Source organism: Aotus nancymaae, unplaced genomic scaffold, assembly GCF_030222135.1.
Source record: "Aotus nancymaae isolate 86718 unplaced genomic scaffold, 86718_ANA_hifiasm-v0.15.2.pri h1tg000057l, whole genome shotgun sequence".
In the NCBI taxonomy this organism is placed as follows: Eukaryota; Metazoa; Chordata; class Mammalia; order Primates; family Aotidae; genus Aotus; species Aotus nancymaae.
In genome coordinates this window covers 54,007,442-54,024,454 of record NW_026988471.1, presented here as the reverse complement: position 1 = coordinate 54,024,454, position 17,013 = coordinate 54,007,442, and the positions used below count along the sequence as shown (strand labels likewise).

General features: G+C 37.8%; 1 protein-coding gene across 10 annotated transcripts in view; it reads left to right on the top strand.

Annotated features, from left to right (window-relative positions):
• Window positions 1-16,734, top strand: part of CLHC1 (clathrin heavy chain linker domain containing 1) — a 68,471-nt gene extending 51,737 nt beyond the window's left edge. For all 10 annotated transcript variants that reach the window (XM_012477151.2, XM_012477152.2, XM_064364105.1 and 7 more), the window contains 3 exons: window positions 11,982-12,187; window positions 14,564-14,743; window positions 16,398-16,734. In XM_012477151.2, the coding sequence (XP_012332574.2) occupies window positions 11,982-12,187; window positions 14,564-14,743; window positions 16,398-16,594 (583 nt within the window). In that variant the 3' untranslated portion in view covers window positions 16,595-16,734. The remainder of the gene's footprint in view (window positions 1-11,981; window positions 12,188-14,563; window positions 14,744-16,397) is intronic.
• The last annotated feature ends 279 nt before the right edge of the window (window positions 16,735-17,013 follow it).

The following is a 17,013-nucleotide window of genomic DNA, read 5'->3' as shown; positions in this document are numbered from 1 at the left end:
GGGTAGCGGAGGTTTCAGTGAGCCAAGATCATACCACTGCACTCCAGCCTGGTTGATAGAGCAAGACTCTATCTAAAAAAAAAAATGTATTTAGTTTCCTATAGAAATCTAATTTTCTTAGCAAATACACAACTACATTCCAAATAACTTTATTTTCATATTGACTGACTGTTATCGGGGTGACAAATTGACAAGAGTTATCAATAGACATAGGCAAAGGGAGGGGATGCTTTAAAGTAGCATCTGTAGGAAGATGGCTCCCATCTAGAGCAGAGAACAGAACAGCAACATTTCAACCAAATGTTTGACTTTCCTGGTCTATGAACTTTTCTTACCAGTCACACAGCTGCAAAGGGTGAAAATCCTATCAGGTCATCTAAGAAACTAATCTTGGGTTTTCCTATAAGATTTTTCTCCTTGTGGATACTTCTGACTATAAGTAGAACAATCGAACAATCGCTGTGCCTGCTGGCTTTTCGTAATTATGGGCAAACCATAAAGCAATTGTAGGAATGATTGTAAGGTAAGTGTATACTCACCCTGGGGATATACATATTTGTATACATATCTATCACAATTGTAAGTTTGGGAACAAGTAGGACCTTTCACAGCACATTCCTGTGTGAATACCTTGGGGTAGGGCAGAATCAGTTTTCCCGCTAAGAAGAACCACATCTTAGGGCCTGACAGCCTGTCCCCATGCACCTAAAATTATCATGTTTGGCAAAATTATACAGTTTATTCAGACACTGACTTTTTATTTACAATTTTTTTTTGGCTGAAAAAAATGTTTTTTGTTTTTTTATAAATTTATTTATTTTACTTTAGGTGCATACTATATCTGGCATTTCTCCCCATCTTATCCCTCCCCACCCTTCCCTCCCTCCCTACCCCCTGCTGTCTCTCCCCTACCCCCCTCAACGTCCCCATTGTGTGATGCTCCTCTCCCTGAGTCCACGTGTTCTTGTTGTTCAACACTCACCTATGAGTGAGAACATACGGTGTTTGGCTTTCTCTTCTTGTGTCAGTTTGCTGAGAATGATAGTTTCCAGATTCATCCAAGTCCCTACAAAGGACATGAACTCATCGTTTTTTTATGGCTGCATAGTATTCCATGGTGTATATGTACCACATTTTCTTTGTCCAGTCTATCATCAGTGGGCATTTGGGTTGGTTCCAGGTCTTTGCTATTGTACACAGGGCTGCAGTGAACATATGTGTTCATGTGTCTTTATAGTAGAACAATTTATAGTTCTTTGGGTATATACACAGTAGTGGGATTGCTGGGTCAAATGGAATTTCTATTTCTAGATCCTTGAGAAATTGCCACACTGTCTTCCACAATGGTTGAACTAATTTACACTCCCACCAACAGTGTAAGAGTGTTCCTATTTCTCCACATCCTCTCTGGCATCTGTTGTCTCCAGAGTTTTTAATGATTGCTATTCTAACTGGCATAAGATGATATCTCAGTATGGTTTTGATTTGCATTTCTCTAATGACCAGTGATGATGAGCATTTTTTCATATGTTTGTTGGCCTCATATATGTCCTCTTTTGAAAAGTGTCTGTTCATATCCTTCGCCCACTTTTGAATGGGGTTCTTTGTTTTTTTCTTGTATATCTGTTTTAGTTCTTTGTAGATTCTGGATATTAGCCCTTTGTCAGATGGGTAGATTGCAAAAATTTTTTCCCATTCTGTTGGGATTCACTCTAATGATGGTTTCTTTGGCTGTACAGAAGCTCTGGAGTTTAATTAGATCCCATTTGTCTATCTTGGCTTTTATTGCCATTGCTTTTGGTGTTTTAGTCATGAAGTCCTTGCCTATGCCTATGTCCTGGATGGTTTTGCCTACGTTTTCTTCTAGTGTTTTTATGGTGTTAGATTTTATGTTTAAATTGTTGATCCATCTGGAGTTAATTTTAGTGTAAAGTGACAGGTAGGGGTCCAGTTTCTGCTTTCTGCACATGGCTAGCCAGTTTTCCCAACACCATTTATTAAACATGGAGTCCTTTCCCCATTGCTTGTTTTTGCCAGGTTTGTCAAAGATCAGATGGTTGTAGATGTGTGGTGTTTCTTCTGGGGTCTCTGTTCTGTTCCATTGGTCTATGTCTCTGTTTTGGTACCAGTACCATGCTGTTTTGATTACTGTAGTCTTGTAGTATAGTTTGAAGTCCAGCAGTGTGATGCCTCTGGCTTTGTTCTTTTTGCTTAGGATTATCGTGGCTATGCGGGGTCTTTTGTGATTCCATATGAAGCTCAAAGTGGTTTTTTCCAGTTCTGTGAAGAAGGTCATTGGTAGCTTGATGGGGATAGCATTGAATCTATAGATTACTTTGGGCAGTATGACCATTTTCACGATATTGATTCTTCCTAACCATGAGCATGGAATGTTTCTCCGTCTGTTTGTGTCCTCTCTTGTTTCATTGAGCAGTGATTTGTAGTTCTCCTTGAAGAGGTCCTTTATGTCCTTTGTTAGTTGTATTCCTAGGTATTTTATTCTCTTTGTAGCAATTGTGAATGGGAGTTCACTCTTTTTTTTTTTGAGACGGAGTTTTCCTCTTGTTACCCAGGCTGGAGTGCAATGGCGCAATCTCGGCTCACCGCAACCTCTGCCTCCTGGGTTCAGGCAATTCTCCTGCCTCAGCCTCCTGAGTAGCTGGGATTACAGGCACGCATCACCGTGCCCAGCTAATTTTTTGTATTTTTAGTAGAGACGGGGTTTCACCATGTTGACCAGGATGGTCTCGATCTCTTGACCTCGTGATCCACCTGCCTCAGCCTCCCAAAGTGCTGGGATTACAGATGTGAGCCACCGCGCCCGGCAGGAGTTCACTCTTGATTTGGCTCTCTGTTTGTCTGTTATTGGTATATAGGAATGCTTGTGATTTTTGCACATTGATTTTGTATCCTGAGACTTTGCTGAAGTTGCTTATCAGTTTGAGAAGATTTTGGACTGAGATGATGGGATCTCCTAGATATACAATCATGCCATCTGCAAATAGAGACAGTTTGACTTCCTCCTTTCCTAATTGAATACGCTTTATTTCTTTTTCTTGCCTGATTGATCTGGCTAGAACTTCCAATACTATGTTGAATAGGAGTGGTTAGAGAGGGCATCCTTGTCTAGTGCCTGATTTCAAAGGGAATTCTTCCAGCTTTTGCCTGTTCAGTATGATATTAGCTGTAGGTTTGTCATATATAGCTTTTATAATTTTATGATATGTTCTATCAATACCTAGTTTATTGAGAGTTTTTAGCATGAAGGGCTGTTGAATTTTATCGAAGGCCTTCTCTGCATCTATTGAGATAATCATATGGTTCTTGTCTTTGGTTCCATTTATATAATGGATTATATTTATGGATTTGCATATGTTGAACCAGCCTTGCATCCCTGGGATGAAGTCAACTTGGTTGTGATGGATAAGCTTCTTGATGTGCTGTTGCAATCTGTTTGCCAGTATTTTATTGAAGATTTTTGCATTGATGTTCATCATGGATATTTGCCTGAAGTTTTCTTTTTTAGTTGAGTCTGTGCCGGGTTTTGGTATCAGGATAATGTTGGTCTCATAAAATGAGTTAGGGAGGATTCCCTCCTTTTGTATTGTTTGATACAGTTTCAGAAGGAATGGAACCAGCTCCTCTTTGTACGTCTGGTAGAATTCAGCTGTGAACCTGTCTGGACCTGGACTTTTTTTGGTTGGTAGGCTATTGATTGCTGCCTCTACTTCAGCCCTTGTTATTGGTCTATTCAGGGTTTCAGCTTCCTCCTGGTTTAGTCTTGGTAGAGTATAAGTGTCTAGGAATTTATCCATTTCTTCCTGGTTTACTGGTTTATGTGAGTAGAGCTGTTTGTAGTAATCTCTGATGGTAGTTTGTATTTCTGTGGGATCAGTGGTGATATCCCCTTTATCATTTTTTATTGCTTCTATTTGATTCTTCTCCCTTTTCTTTTTTATTAGTCTGGCTAGCAGTCTGTCTATTTTGTTGATCTTTTCAAAAAACCAGCTCCTGGATTTATTGATTTTTTGAAGGATTTTTTTTGTGTCTCTATCTCCTTTATTTCTGCTCTGATCTTAGTTATTTCTTGTCTTCTGCTAACTTTTGAGTGTTTTTAATCTTGCTCCTCTAGCTCTTTCAATTTTGATGATAGGGTGTCAATTTTAGATCTTTCCTCTCTTCTCTGGTGGGCATTTATTGCTATAAATTTCCCTCTTGACACTGCTTTAAAGGTGTCCCAGAGATTCTGGTAAGTTGTGTCTTCATTCTGGTTAGTTTCAAAGAACATCTTTTTTTCTGCCTTCATTTCATTGTTTATCCAGTCGACACTCAGAAGCAAGTTGTTCAGTTTCCAAGTGGTTGTGCAGGTTTGAGTGTGTTTCTTGATCCTGAGTTCTAGTCTGATTGCGCTGTGGTCTGATAGACTGTTTGTTATGATTTCTGTTCTTTTGCATTTGCTGAGGAGTGATTTGCTTCCAATGATGTGGTCAATTTTAGAGTAAGTGCAATGTGGTGCTGAGAAAAATGTATATTCTGTGGATTTGGGGTGGAGCGTTCGGTATATGTATATTAGGTCTGCTTGGTCCAGCTCTGCATTCAAGTCCTGGATATCCTTGTTAATTTTCTGTCTTGTTGATCTGTCTAACATTGACAGTGGAGTGTTGAAGTCTCCCACTATTATTGTGTGGGAGTCCAAATCTCGTTTTAGGTCATTAAGAACTTGCTTTATGTATTTGGGTGCTCCTGTGTTGGGGGCTTATATATTTAGGATAGTTAGCTCTTCTTGCTGGATTGATCCTTTTACCATTATGTAGTGTCCTTCTTTGTCTCTTTTGATCTTTGTTGGTTTGAAGTCCATTTTATCAGAGACTAGGATTGCAACCCATGCTTTTTTTTTGTTCTCCATTTGCTTAGTAAATCTTCTTCCATCCCTTTATTTTGAGTCTATGTGTGTCTTTGTATGTGAGATTGGTTTCCTCAATACAGCACACCGATAGGTTCTGACTTTGTATCCAGTTTGCCAGTCTGTGTCTTTTGATTGGGGCGTTTAGTCCATTTACATTCAATGTTAATATTGTTATATGTGAATTTGATCCTGCCATTTTGTTACTGGCTGGTTTTCTTTCCCATTAGTTGACTCATTTTCTTCATTGCGTTTTTGGTCTTTGCCAACTGGTTTGCTTTTGCAGTGACTGGTACTTCTTCCTTTCCATGCTTAGTGTTTCTTTCAGGAGCTCTTGTAGAACGGGTCTGGTGGTGACAAAATCTCTTAATAATTGCTTGTCCATAAAGGATTTTATTTCTCCTTCACTTACGAAGCTTAGTTTGGCTAGATATGAGATTCTGGGTTGAAAGTTATTTTCTTTAAGGATGTTGAATATTGGCCCCCACTCTCTTCTGGCTTGTAGGGTTTCTGCCAAGAGATCTGCTGTGAGTCTGACTGGCTTTCCTCTGTGGGAGACCTGACCTTTCTCTCTAGCTGCCCTCAGCATTTTTTCCTTCATTTCGACCTTGGTGAATCTGACGATTATGTGCCTTGGGGTTGCTCTTCTTGAGGAATATCTTTGTGGAGTTCTCCGTATTTCTTGAATTTGAAATTTGGACTGCCTTGCTAGGCTTAGGAAGTTATCCTGGATATATTAGCTGGAGCATGTTTTCCAGCTTGGATTCACTCTCCCCATCATATTCAGATACAACGATCAAGCATAGATTAGGTCTTTTCACATAATCCCATATTTCTTGGAGGCTTTGTTCATTCCTTTTCACTCTTTTTTCTCTTGTCTTGCCTTCTCTTTTTATTTCATTGAGTTGATCTTCAATCTCTGATATCCTTTCTTCTGCTTGATCAATTCGGCTATTAAAACTTGTGTTTGCTTCACATAGTTCTCGTGCTGTGTTTTTCAACTCCATCAAGTCGTTTATGTTCTTCTCTAAGCTGGTTATTCTAGTTAGCATTTCATCTAACCTTTTTTCAAGGTTTTTGGTTTCTTTGCATTGAGTTAGAACATGTTCCTTTAGCTCAGAAAAGTTTGTTATTATCCACCTTCTGAAGCCTGTTTCTGTCAATTTGTCACACTCCTCAGTCAAGTTGTGATCCTGTGTTGTTGAGAAGTTGTGATCCCTTGAAGGAGAAGAGGTGTTCTGGTCTTTGATGGTTTCATCTTTTTTGCACTGGTTTTTTCCCATCTTTGTGAATTTACCTGGCTGTGGTGTCAGCTATTTACAATTTTTTTTTTTTTTGAGATGAAGTTTTGCTCTTGTTGCCCAAGCTGGAATGCAATGGTGTGATCTCGGCTTATCACAACGTTTGCCTCCTGAGTTCAAGCAATTCTCCTGTCTCTGTTTCCCCAGTAGCTAGAACTACAGCCATGAGCCACCATGCCTGGCTAATTTTTGTATCTTTAGTAGAGACAGGGTTTCTCCATGTTGGTCACACTGGTCTTGAACTCCCAACCTCAGGTGATCCATCCGCCTTGGCCTCCCAAAGTGCTGGGATTACAGGTGTGAGCCCCAGCACCCTGCCAGAAATGTTTTGAATTTTGTTAAACTTTGAACAAAACAAGAAAATCAGTTTTGTTAGCTTATAAAGAAAATTTGAAGGCTGGTCATGGTGGCTCATGCCTGTAATCCCAACACTTTGGGAGGCCAGGGCGGGAGGATTGCTTGAGCTCAGGGGTTCAAGACCAACCTGGACAACATAGGAGACCTTGCCTCTATGAAAAGAAATAGAACAAAATAATCCAGACATGGTGGCGCAGACCTGTAGTCTCAGCTACTTAGGAGGCTGAGGTGGGAGGATTACTTGAGCCTGGGAGAGCAAGGCTTCAGTGAGCTTGAGCATGCCACTGCCCTCCAGCCTGGGCAACAGAATTAAATGCTGTCTCAAAACAAACAAACAAACAAACAAAAAACCAACAGCGACAAAAGTATACATTAGGGTAGGGGAAATGAGAAAATTATTAAATGAATTATGTTAAGTTTATTTTTGAAAGTCAATCAGTATTTTTGAGTACCACTTAGAGGCCACGTACTCTGTTAGTCATTTAAAGTTGCTGTTATAATAAATCAGATTTGTATATAGTCTTAAGCCCCTCCCTCATTGGTTTGTCACAAAAAACATTGGAATATTTTTCCTAGTGTAAGAATAAAATAAGTGTAGAATGTAAGTATTACCTGCACAACAGAGCCAGTTGCCACAGAGTAAAAAGCTTGTATTGCTTTTGATGTACTTTCTGATTTCCTGTTCTGATAATAGCATTAATGTCAAAGAAGGAAATCCTTAATTAAAATGAAACTTTATAGAGTGTGTGAGTGACATCTTTATCAGATGAATAAAAGTATATATATTAATATTGTCACCTCAACAAAATTGACAAACTACATTACTTGTGCAATCTCTCTCATTTTTAGTACTGGTAAAATTGACATTACAATTTGAAAATAAATACTTTCAAACTAAAAAAAAATGTTAATCTTATCCCAAAACACCCCACAGACACACCCAGAGTAATATTTAACCAAATATCTGGGCACCCTCTGACCCAGTCAAGTTGACACATAAAATTAACCACCCCAGGGGATTTGTGTTTCCTATGCCTTCAACTTTAGTGTCTGTGAGGTTTTGACTGACTTGATTATCATCAACAGGTAGGACTGTTGCTATATAATGGAGCAGAGGGAAATATTTTTGTCACTCAGTTTCCCTATTTCCTTGAAGAGAACTTGCGACTTGGATTAGGGTGCAGATTATTTACTAATAGATTACTCCTCAGGAAAATTTTCAAAGGAAATGAAATAGGATAGGGCTTAGAAAAGAGCCAAGCAAGGATGTGAACTCAGGTCAAGTCTAATATTAGCCATTATCACAGGGAGAGGGTTACAGAGCATAGACATTACACAGAGTTCTTTCCTTTTATTAAGGCGCTGGCCTTTTGTAACCCCTATCAGTCAGTCATTGGGGGTTGAGTGTAGACTACTGGGGGTTGTGAGATAGGCATAATTTTCTGGGTGAGGTGGCTACAGACACCTGAGGACAATTCTTCAGAAAAGGTGGCAGCTGTGAGCTGTGAGCAGTCAGCTGAAGGGACACTGGTTCAGTAACCGGGGCCTGGATGAGTCACCAGAACAGTATCTGCCACAATGACTGAACAACTTATGAAGATCAATCAGAAAATAGATAGCAGCTGCTTATACTGCGTCTTTGTGAAGATGGGCTGGGCTGTGTATATTTGAAGGCAGAGAAAGGCCCCTCGGTAATCTGTCTAGTAGGTATAGCCTGCTGCTGGCAGCCTAAGGGCTATGCTTACTTGGCTCTGAATGCATAGGGATGTAGAATACATACTAGAGATTATTGAATGGTTCTCATCTTTGAGAAGGGCATCATAAGGAGATAGACAGACATAGTAAGCACTTCCTAAATAAATTCATGACTTAGAAATGTCCTAAACATAAAAATGGTAGGTTTACATACTACTGCCCACTGCCACTCATTTCAAATCCACCATTTCCCCTGCACAATTCTGGATAAAGCTATCTTGATGGCACTATTTACCAGTGCAAAGTATGTTTCTCCCAGCCATTCTTATTATGGCCTTCATTTACTGTCCACCTAATAGTTAATTTTGTTTTAGGAAATAACTTCTTCATATGCATCACCTTCTTTTCTCTCTTTGACCTCTTCTCTGCCTGATCATGTTTCTACACCCTCCACAAAAAGTATGTATCAGGGAGCACTGGAAATGGTTTGGACTTGAGGACATCATCAGAAAGTGCATATTCTTTATCAAAACCTGTTTTAAAAAGGTCTAGTGCAAAGGTACTTCAGACAAGATTAAGTTCCTTACACATAATGATGATTCTTGACCCATTCTACCTCTTAGTTGTAAGAATTTAAATTCTTTAATTACTATGCATTTCTGTGACTACATGTATTGAGAAAATGCCACCAGTTTTAAGGATCCTGAGATAATACAAGAGGGAATATTAAAGACAATTCACATTCTTCATACTTAGTCTCTGTTTCCCAGTTTCTGCCTCTGATTATCTGGCCTCTGTCACATGGCTACCTTAAAAAGCCTTCCAGTTCATTCCCAGAAGCTCAGCATAGAGCTAGCCCTTTAGCAGCCTGCCTTATGGGCTAATCTTGGCTCTCTTAGTCATTCTTACCTGGGAAAAGTCTAATCACTTGGCCTGCGAAGTCTAAATTTTAAGAAACCATCCTTTACTGGTATTACTTTTCTTAATTGCAGACATTGCTCCCAGAAGAAGATAAATACTTTCTGAAATTTTAACTCTGCAATCTCAGTCCTAGAAAATAACAGTAAATAAATTCTATGCATGGATTTAGAGATTGTATATTACCTTTATTTTGACATTTAAAAATTTAAAAACCCAAATTCCCATCAATGATAGACTGCATAAAGAAAATGTGGCACATATACACCATGGAGTACTATGTAGCCATAAAAAAGGATGAGTTCGGGCCGGGCACGGTGGCTCACGCCTATAATCCCAGCACTTTGGGAGGCCGAGGCGGGTGGATCACGAGGTCAAGAGATCGAGACCATCCTGGTCAACATGGTGAAACCCCATCTCTACTAAAAATACAAAAAATTAGCTGGGCATGGTGGCGCGTGCCTGTAATCCCAGCTACTCAGGAGGCTGAGGCAGGAGAATTGCCTGCGGAGGTTGCAGTGAGCCAAGATCACGCCATTGCACTCCAGTCTGGGTAACAAGAGCGAAACTCCGTCTCAAAAAAAAAAAAAAAAAAAGGATGAGTTCATGTTCTTTACAGGGACATGGATGAAGCTGGAAACCATCATCTTCAGCAAACTAACACAAGAACAGAAAACCAAACACTGTGTTCTCGTTCATTAATGGGAGTTGAGCAATGAGAACACGTGGACACAGGGAGGGGGACATCACACACTGGGGCCTGTGGAGGTGGAGGCTAGGGGAGGGATAGCATTAGGAGAAATATCTAATACAGATAATGAGTTGATGGTTGCAGCAAACCACCATGGCGCATGTAAACCTATGTAAAAAACCTGCACATTCTGCACATGTACCCTCGAACTTGAAGCATAATAAATAAGAATCAAAATTCTATTTTAAGGACATCTCTTGGTGCTTGTTTTTACTCTAAAGATCATATATGTAATAACAACTTAAAAGAGACATAGGCTGGGCGTGATGGCTCACGCCTGTAATCCCAGCACTTTGGGAGGCCGAGATGGGCAGATCATGAGGTCAAGAGATCGAGACTGTCCTGGCCAACATAGTGAAACCCCATCTCTACTAAAAATACAAAAATTAGCTGGGTGTGGTGGCAGGCTCCTATAGTCACAGCTACTTGGGAGGCCGAGGCAGGAGAATTGCTCGAAGCCGGAAGGCGGGGGTTGCGGTGAACCAAGATGGTGCCACTGCACTCCAGCCTGGCAACTGGTGAAAGAGGGAGACTCTGTCTCAAAAAATAGAAAAAAAGAAAAAACAGAGAGACATAAAACACATATTTTCTGGTAAAAAAAAATTTTTTAATCTAATTTATAATCAAATATGTATTAGATTACTGTGGGGTTAAGCACATTTTATTTTATTTCTTCGCTGTTGATATTTTCCAGAGCTAGCCTAGTCTCAGATCCACTTTGATAAGGCCCAAAAAGAGTCCTCTTTGAGTTAGTAGTAAGGGTGAGAAAAGTCAACAAGGGGATTTTAGGGAAACAGAAAGAGGGTACGATGAGGTGATTGGAGGGAAAAATGGGGAGGGAATTTCCCTGGCCCACTTCCCAGCTCTGGCCTTCTCTAAGGTGGTGACCTTTCAAAAAATAATGGCATTAATAAGATAAATAAACACTAAAATACTGGCATTATGATTTTGCTGCAGTATTTCAGTCACTACATAGACTAAAATAATTAACTTGTTAAGCCTCAGGAATTGCGGCAAAAACCCTGTATTTTGGTATTAAAGTGTGGAAGTCAGAGAATTTCTTAACTAAATAATTAATTTGTACTCAGGCTACCTTTTGATGTAGACTCACCTCTCTGCTGCCCACCCCAATAAACACAGAAGGCTTTATTTACTGAATTTTCAGTGAAGAGACATTTTGTAGGGGCTTCAGGATTTCATTTTAATGTTATCAGCATTTTTAGATGTATACAGACACCAGTATCATATGATTGCTGTTATTTTGTTAACTTAATTAAAAATATAAAGTATAATTCTGATACCACTAATAATTCGAAGTGATATCTTTGATCATACCCAGATGTTCTTTTGGCTATGCCTGTAGTTTCTAGGTGAATTTACTCTTATAGCACATCAGATGATTAACTTCAGTTGTGTATAGAAGTGGTACGTTAAAATATGACAAGTGAAATCTATTCAGTTGAGCCCTCTCAAAAGAACTGCTTCCTCAGTCTTTCCTAACAGGCACAATTATGTCCATTTTCCCTTCTTCCCTCTTGTAAATCTATAACAAATTTTAATAATAACAATGCTGTCACACTTTGTTTTCCTTTTAGTACAGATGCTTGCAATGTCTATCTTTATGAGCTGAAACTGTTGTCACTATGTACAATCAACATTTAATAAGCTTTTACATTCCATACGGTTTAGAATCTAGATAACTGCTTGAAAATATTGAGACCCCAATTATGAGAGCATTTTTGTTTACCTTGTAATTTTTAGACCTATCAGTCTTTTTAGGAGAGTTTTAATCTTGTTTGTGAATTTTTTTAAATGAACTTTTGAGGATCCAAAATGTCTTCCTCCAAGGGAATACACACTGGTTTTTTTTTGTTGTTGTTGTTAAATCTCAGATATGTTTAATTTCTCCTGCATCATCAATTGCCTATTAAATTGTAACTTGGAATTCTTACAGGCAATAGAAAATCCAGTTCTACTGTGCTGAATTTTCAAATATCTCAGTCTCAGCCACTCATCAAGAATTTTCTAACGTGTCTTATTGATCTTCTTGTTCTAGACTGACATTTTCTGAAGAGGCAGGAGATGTGATTTGTGATTATGGGGAGCAGGATACTTATAATAAGGCCAAGTGCCTGGCTTTAGCTCAGATTATCTACAGTGAATGTGGGCTGCACAAGAAAGCTCTTCTTTGCTTGTGTAAACAGGGTCAGACTCATAGGGTCATGGAGTACATACAGCAGTTTGTCAAGGACTTTACTTCCGGTAAGTGAAAAAGTCTGCAATTTGTATAAATTTGAATTCTGGTCTTTAATTATAAGAGTACCCATAATAGCAGGCAGTACTTTAAACTTACGTTATAAAATCAATTTTATATATACCAATAAGTAGGAGATTTCTTTTGTAATTTTTCATGAACATAGGTAAGCTGGAACTGATTGGCTTTCATGCTAGACATTAGAAAATATTATATATTTCCTCAAAATATAAACATTTAATAATTCAGATAGTTCTGGAAATATACAGTTTTAAAGATAAATTTAGCAGGTATGCTAGAACATACTACATAAATGATATTTTAAAATAACTTATTTGTGATATGCAATGTTTTAAACTGTAACATAAGCATTAGAAATGATGAATTTCTAATTTATTTCAAAATTTTAAAACACAATTGAACAGTAATGTGAGATTACAACTGGACAGTAATCTGAGAAAACTGTGGACCTTAGGGTGACTCTAGTTGGATGAGCAGATCTCTTACTCTGGATCTAGTTTGGCAGTAACTCTAAGTACAGGCATTGCTGACATCGCCCCATCTTCCAGGCCAATGCCAGTCCTCATTTGCAGGCTATGTATCCCAGTTCTAAGATGATGCAAAATGGAACCAAACATAGCCATAGGTCACATTATTCCAGGAAAAACGAGTTTTAGTGGTTGTTTAATACGGTCATTTTCAAGCAGTTAATCGACTTTTTCTTAGAATCTATATATTCTTTTAAAGTTATAAATTTCTTCATTAATAACAGCATGCCCTGTACTATTATTGTAATAATAGCTAGGCTTTTTTTCCCATGCATTATCTCATTTAATCCTCATGTTGACTCTATCATGATGAGGTAGGTTTTGTTACTATCCCATTTTATAGATAAAAACAACGATATGTTTCCACAGAGGAGCTAAGGCACAGTAAGTGATTCGCCTTTGGTTATGTAGTGACAAAACAGAATCTGGCATAGTAGGTACTAACTAATATTCTATTATCTAAGTATACAGTTTTGGTTTCTGTGTTAACTATTATTTTTCCATATGTAAGAATTATATTTGTTAATGTTTAAACATGGGATAGAGATTTTAATAACTCTTAGAATTTAAAAATTTTAGGGGTAGGGTCTGTAGTCCCAGCCACTCAGGAGGCTGAGATGGGAAAATTGCTTGAGGCCAGGCATTCTAGGCTGCATTGAGTGATGATTTGCTGCTGCATTCCTGCCTGGGCATCAGAGTGACACCTCATCCCTAAAAAATTATAATAATAACGTTTTTAAAAAAGAAAATAGATTTTGAAATGTAGTAAGCAAAAGGGAGACATGGAGTTCAAGACCAGCCTGGGGCAATATAGTGGGACCCCATCTCTACATATTAAATACATTTTTAAAACCCGAGGCCTTCAGAGTTCAAATTATGTCTATGGTAGTTCTTGAAAGGCCCTCAGAAGTTATTCTAAAAATTACCTCTATTGTGGCCCCATAATAATATTTTTACTTAAAAAAGTTTAGGAAGTTAATACAAAGTTTATAAACTTAAGAATATAGAGGGCATGGTGGCGCATGCCTGTAGTCCCAGCTATTGTGAAGGCTGAGGTGGGAGACTACTTGAGCCCAGGAGTTTGAGAATATAGTGCATAATTATTGTGCCTGTGATGAGCCATTGCACTCCAGCCTGGACAACACAGTGAGACTTTGTTTAAAAAAAATTAAGAATACAAATCATAATTGTAACTTTAGGTTACCTCAATGGTTAACTAGTAGATTAAACCATATGGAATTGCCCTTTTGTTGGTCAAATTTAGGCAGCTTCATATGGCTCTACCTCTAGCTACTTGAAATAGCTAATGGCTTCTTTAAGTTTTCATTTTTGAATTTCTAAGTACTTGATATTTTTAGGAAAAAATTACTGAGTTGCTTTTTCTGTGTAAGGCACAGAAAGAAAGACATTATACTTACTAGAATTTGGTCCAAATATGAGCAACAACATATAGACAAACAAACTGTAGTATTAGATGAAACCTTAGAAATTATATCCAATTCTAGCACTAAGAATAAGTGACTGATGGAGCTATGATTAGAATTCAGGTTTCCCGATAGCCAATCTATATTTTTATTATACCACATTTCTTTTCATTATAATTATGTTTTGGGTACTCTTATGGGTAGTTTTCCTTTATTTTTTGTTATGCTGAGCATGATTTTTTTGATGGGGGGGCTAGCACTGTTGAGTTTAGGTTGGAGTGGCTCATTGACAGCTTTGAAAGGATTAGAAAAACTGTCGTTGATTGGCAGGTATAGACATTAGCTAGTCCTGGTTTCTAGCTGATTTATCATATTAGGATATTGAGATAAAGTTTTTCATTTTTGCCTTCAGATGACCTGTTGCAGCTATTAATGTCATGTCCCCAAGTTGAATTAATTCAGTGTCTCATTAAAGAGTTGAATGAGAAACAACCATCTTTATCTTTTGGTCTTGCCATACTTCATCTGTTCTCTGTAGATATGAAAAAAATTGGCATTAAGCTACTTCAAGAAATAAATAAAGGTGGGAAAGGTAAGTAGAGTAAAATGTTGTGGAAGAAATAGTGGTGGGTTATTTAGGGAAAGGTTTAAGATGATTATGCATAAGTTAACTCAGATTTTCCTAAGAGTTCCTTCTTAGCAAGAGTTAACTTTAGGAGTTTATAAACGTAAAGATTGCCATGTAAATAATAGTCTATTAGCAATAGGATATATTTCTTGAGAAAATTAGAATGAAGAGAGAATTTTTATGAAGCCTGAGGAGAATGTTACAATAATTATAATCACTAACAGTAAAAACATTATATATATTGACATATGTATATATTTAGCCATCTTTTTATATGTATTTTAAATGTTACGTAGACATTATATGTTTTAATTCTTAAACCAAATGTATGTGTATTTACATATGATATTCACCCTGAACCTAACTCTGCTGTAGATTAGAGAATAACTAATTAGGCTGGGTGCAGTGGCTCACCCCTGTAATCCCAGCACTTTAGGAGGCTGAGGTGGGTGGATCGTTTGAGCTCAGGAGTTCAAGACCAGCCTGGGCAACATAGCAAAACTCCGTCTCTATAAAAAAAAAATACAAAAATTAGCCAGGTGCGGTGGTGTGCACCTGTAGTCCCAGCTAATCAAGAGGCTAAGGTGGAAGAATGCCTGAGCCCAGGGAGCTCAAGGCTACAGTGAGCCATGATTGTGCCACTGCGCTCCAGCCTGGGTGAGACCCTGCCTCAAAAAACAAAAAAAAAAAAAAGAGAGGGAGGGAGGGAGAGAGAGAGAGAGAGAGAAAGAATAATTAAAACTCTTATTTTCTTTTTATTAATATAGGAAGTTGAACAGACGACTTGATTTTAAATTACTTGAAAGTGTATTTTGGAAGATAACTTTGTATTTTGAAATTATCACTATAGATATCAACTAAAATATTTTGATAGAAAAATAATAATTATGGTAGAAATAAAATTATAGTGATGACGATATTCTGAAAAGAGATCCTCTTTTATGAAGTACCATAAGTAATGCAGGTAATAGATAAGAAATGAGTTCCATAAATTGTTAGATCCCTAAGAGATTTTAAAAAGTAAATAATATGAAATTTCTTTAACAAACAAAATGATTTCATTTCCTTAAGAAAAATATTTGTTATAGAAGCCCCATCATTAAGAGGTCTCCATCTAGAGACAGGATGAAGAGTTTGTCAAAGAGTAAAAGTCCTTGGGTTAGCATCACTAAGGCATTTAATTAAGTGTTTGAAATCATGAAATCTTGACCTGTAGGTCCACAGTTATTTGATAGTTTCTGGTGGTGCCTTATAGATTCTGAGAATAAGGATGAGCCCACACTCGTCACTTTCTGAGCTCCTGCCTTATAGCCTTCAGCATCTGCTACCTTAACAAAAAGGAGATGAGTGGAGACGTGGAATGTGAGAAAGTGGTGGAGGGATAAATTGAGACATGAAGAGGTTAATGATAAGAGAGGAGGAGAAGGAACTAACGCAAGTACTTGCCATGAGCTAGACTGAGCACTGAACGTTATATCGTTGATCATAGGGGAATCAGGTAGAGTTTAACAGTAGCTGAGATGAAATTATGTCTTTTTCTGTTTTTGAAGCATCGTTAAAGTATGGATTATCAAATAAGAATAAGTGCATACTATAATATTGTATTTTTCCCCCACAGATGCAGTAGAGAGTCTTATGATAAATGATTCATTTTGCTCTATAGAAATGTGGCAAGAAGTGGCAAGTATATGTTTACAGAATGGCTTTGACAAATTATCTAACGACATCATGTCCATTCTTCGATCTCAGGCTGCAGTTACAGAAATTTCTGAAGAGGATGACGCAGTCAACCTAATGGAACATGTGTTTTGGTAGTTCTGTATCTCAACCAGTTGAGGGAGCTTGTACAACATTTTATGCATGCTGGTTGGGCAAACTGATTTTGACATAACTAACTTATAAATAAATCTAGAGTAAGAAGCTCTCAGAAATAAATCACACTTTTGTTATGATGACATTTAGATTTGTCTTTGAAATATTTATACCATTGCTTCCTTTTTCCCATATGGTCATTTCTTATATTGAATCTTGATAAAATCCAAGATTATAACTTTGTGCAAAACAGTGTAGGCATTTTTATCTAAGGGCATAAGCTAATGTCCAGATATATTACTTTCTGGTGATCTAATTTGATAGCAAAAACTGAGGAAGATGTGGGTAGTATCCTGTCTGTTACTGTCTTCCCAAACATGAAATGCTACAAGCCTGATGACAAGCAGGATTTCATTTCAAGG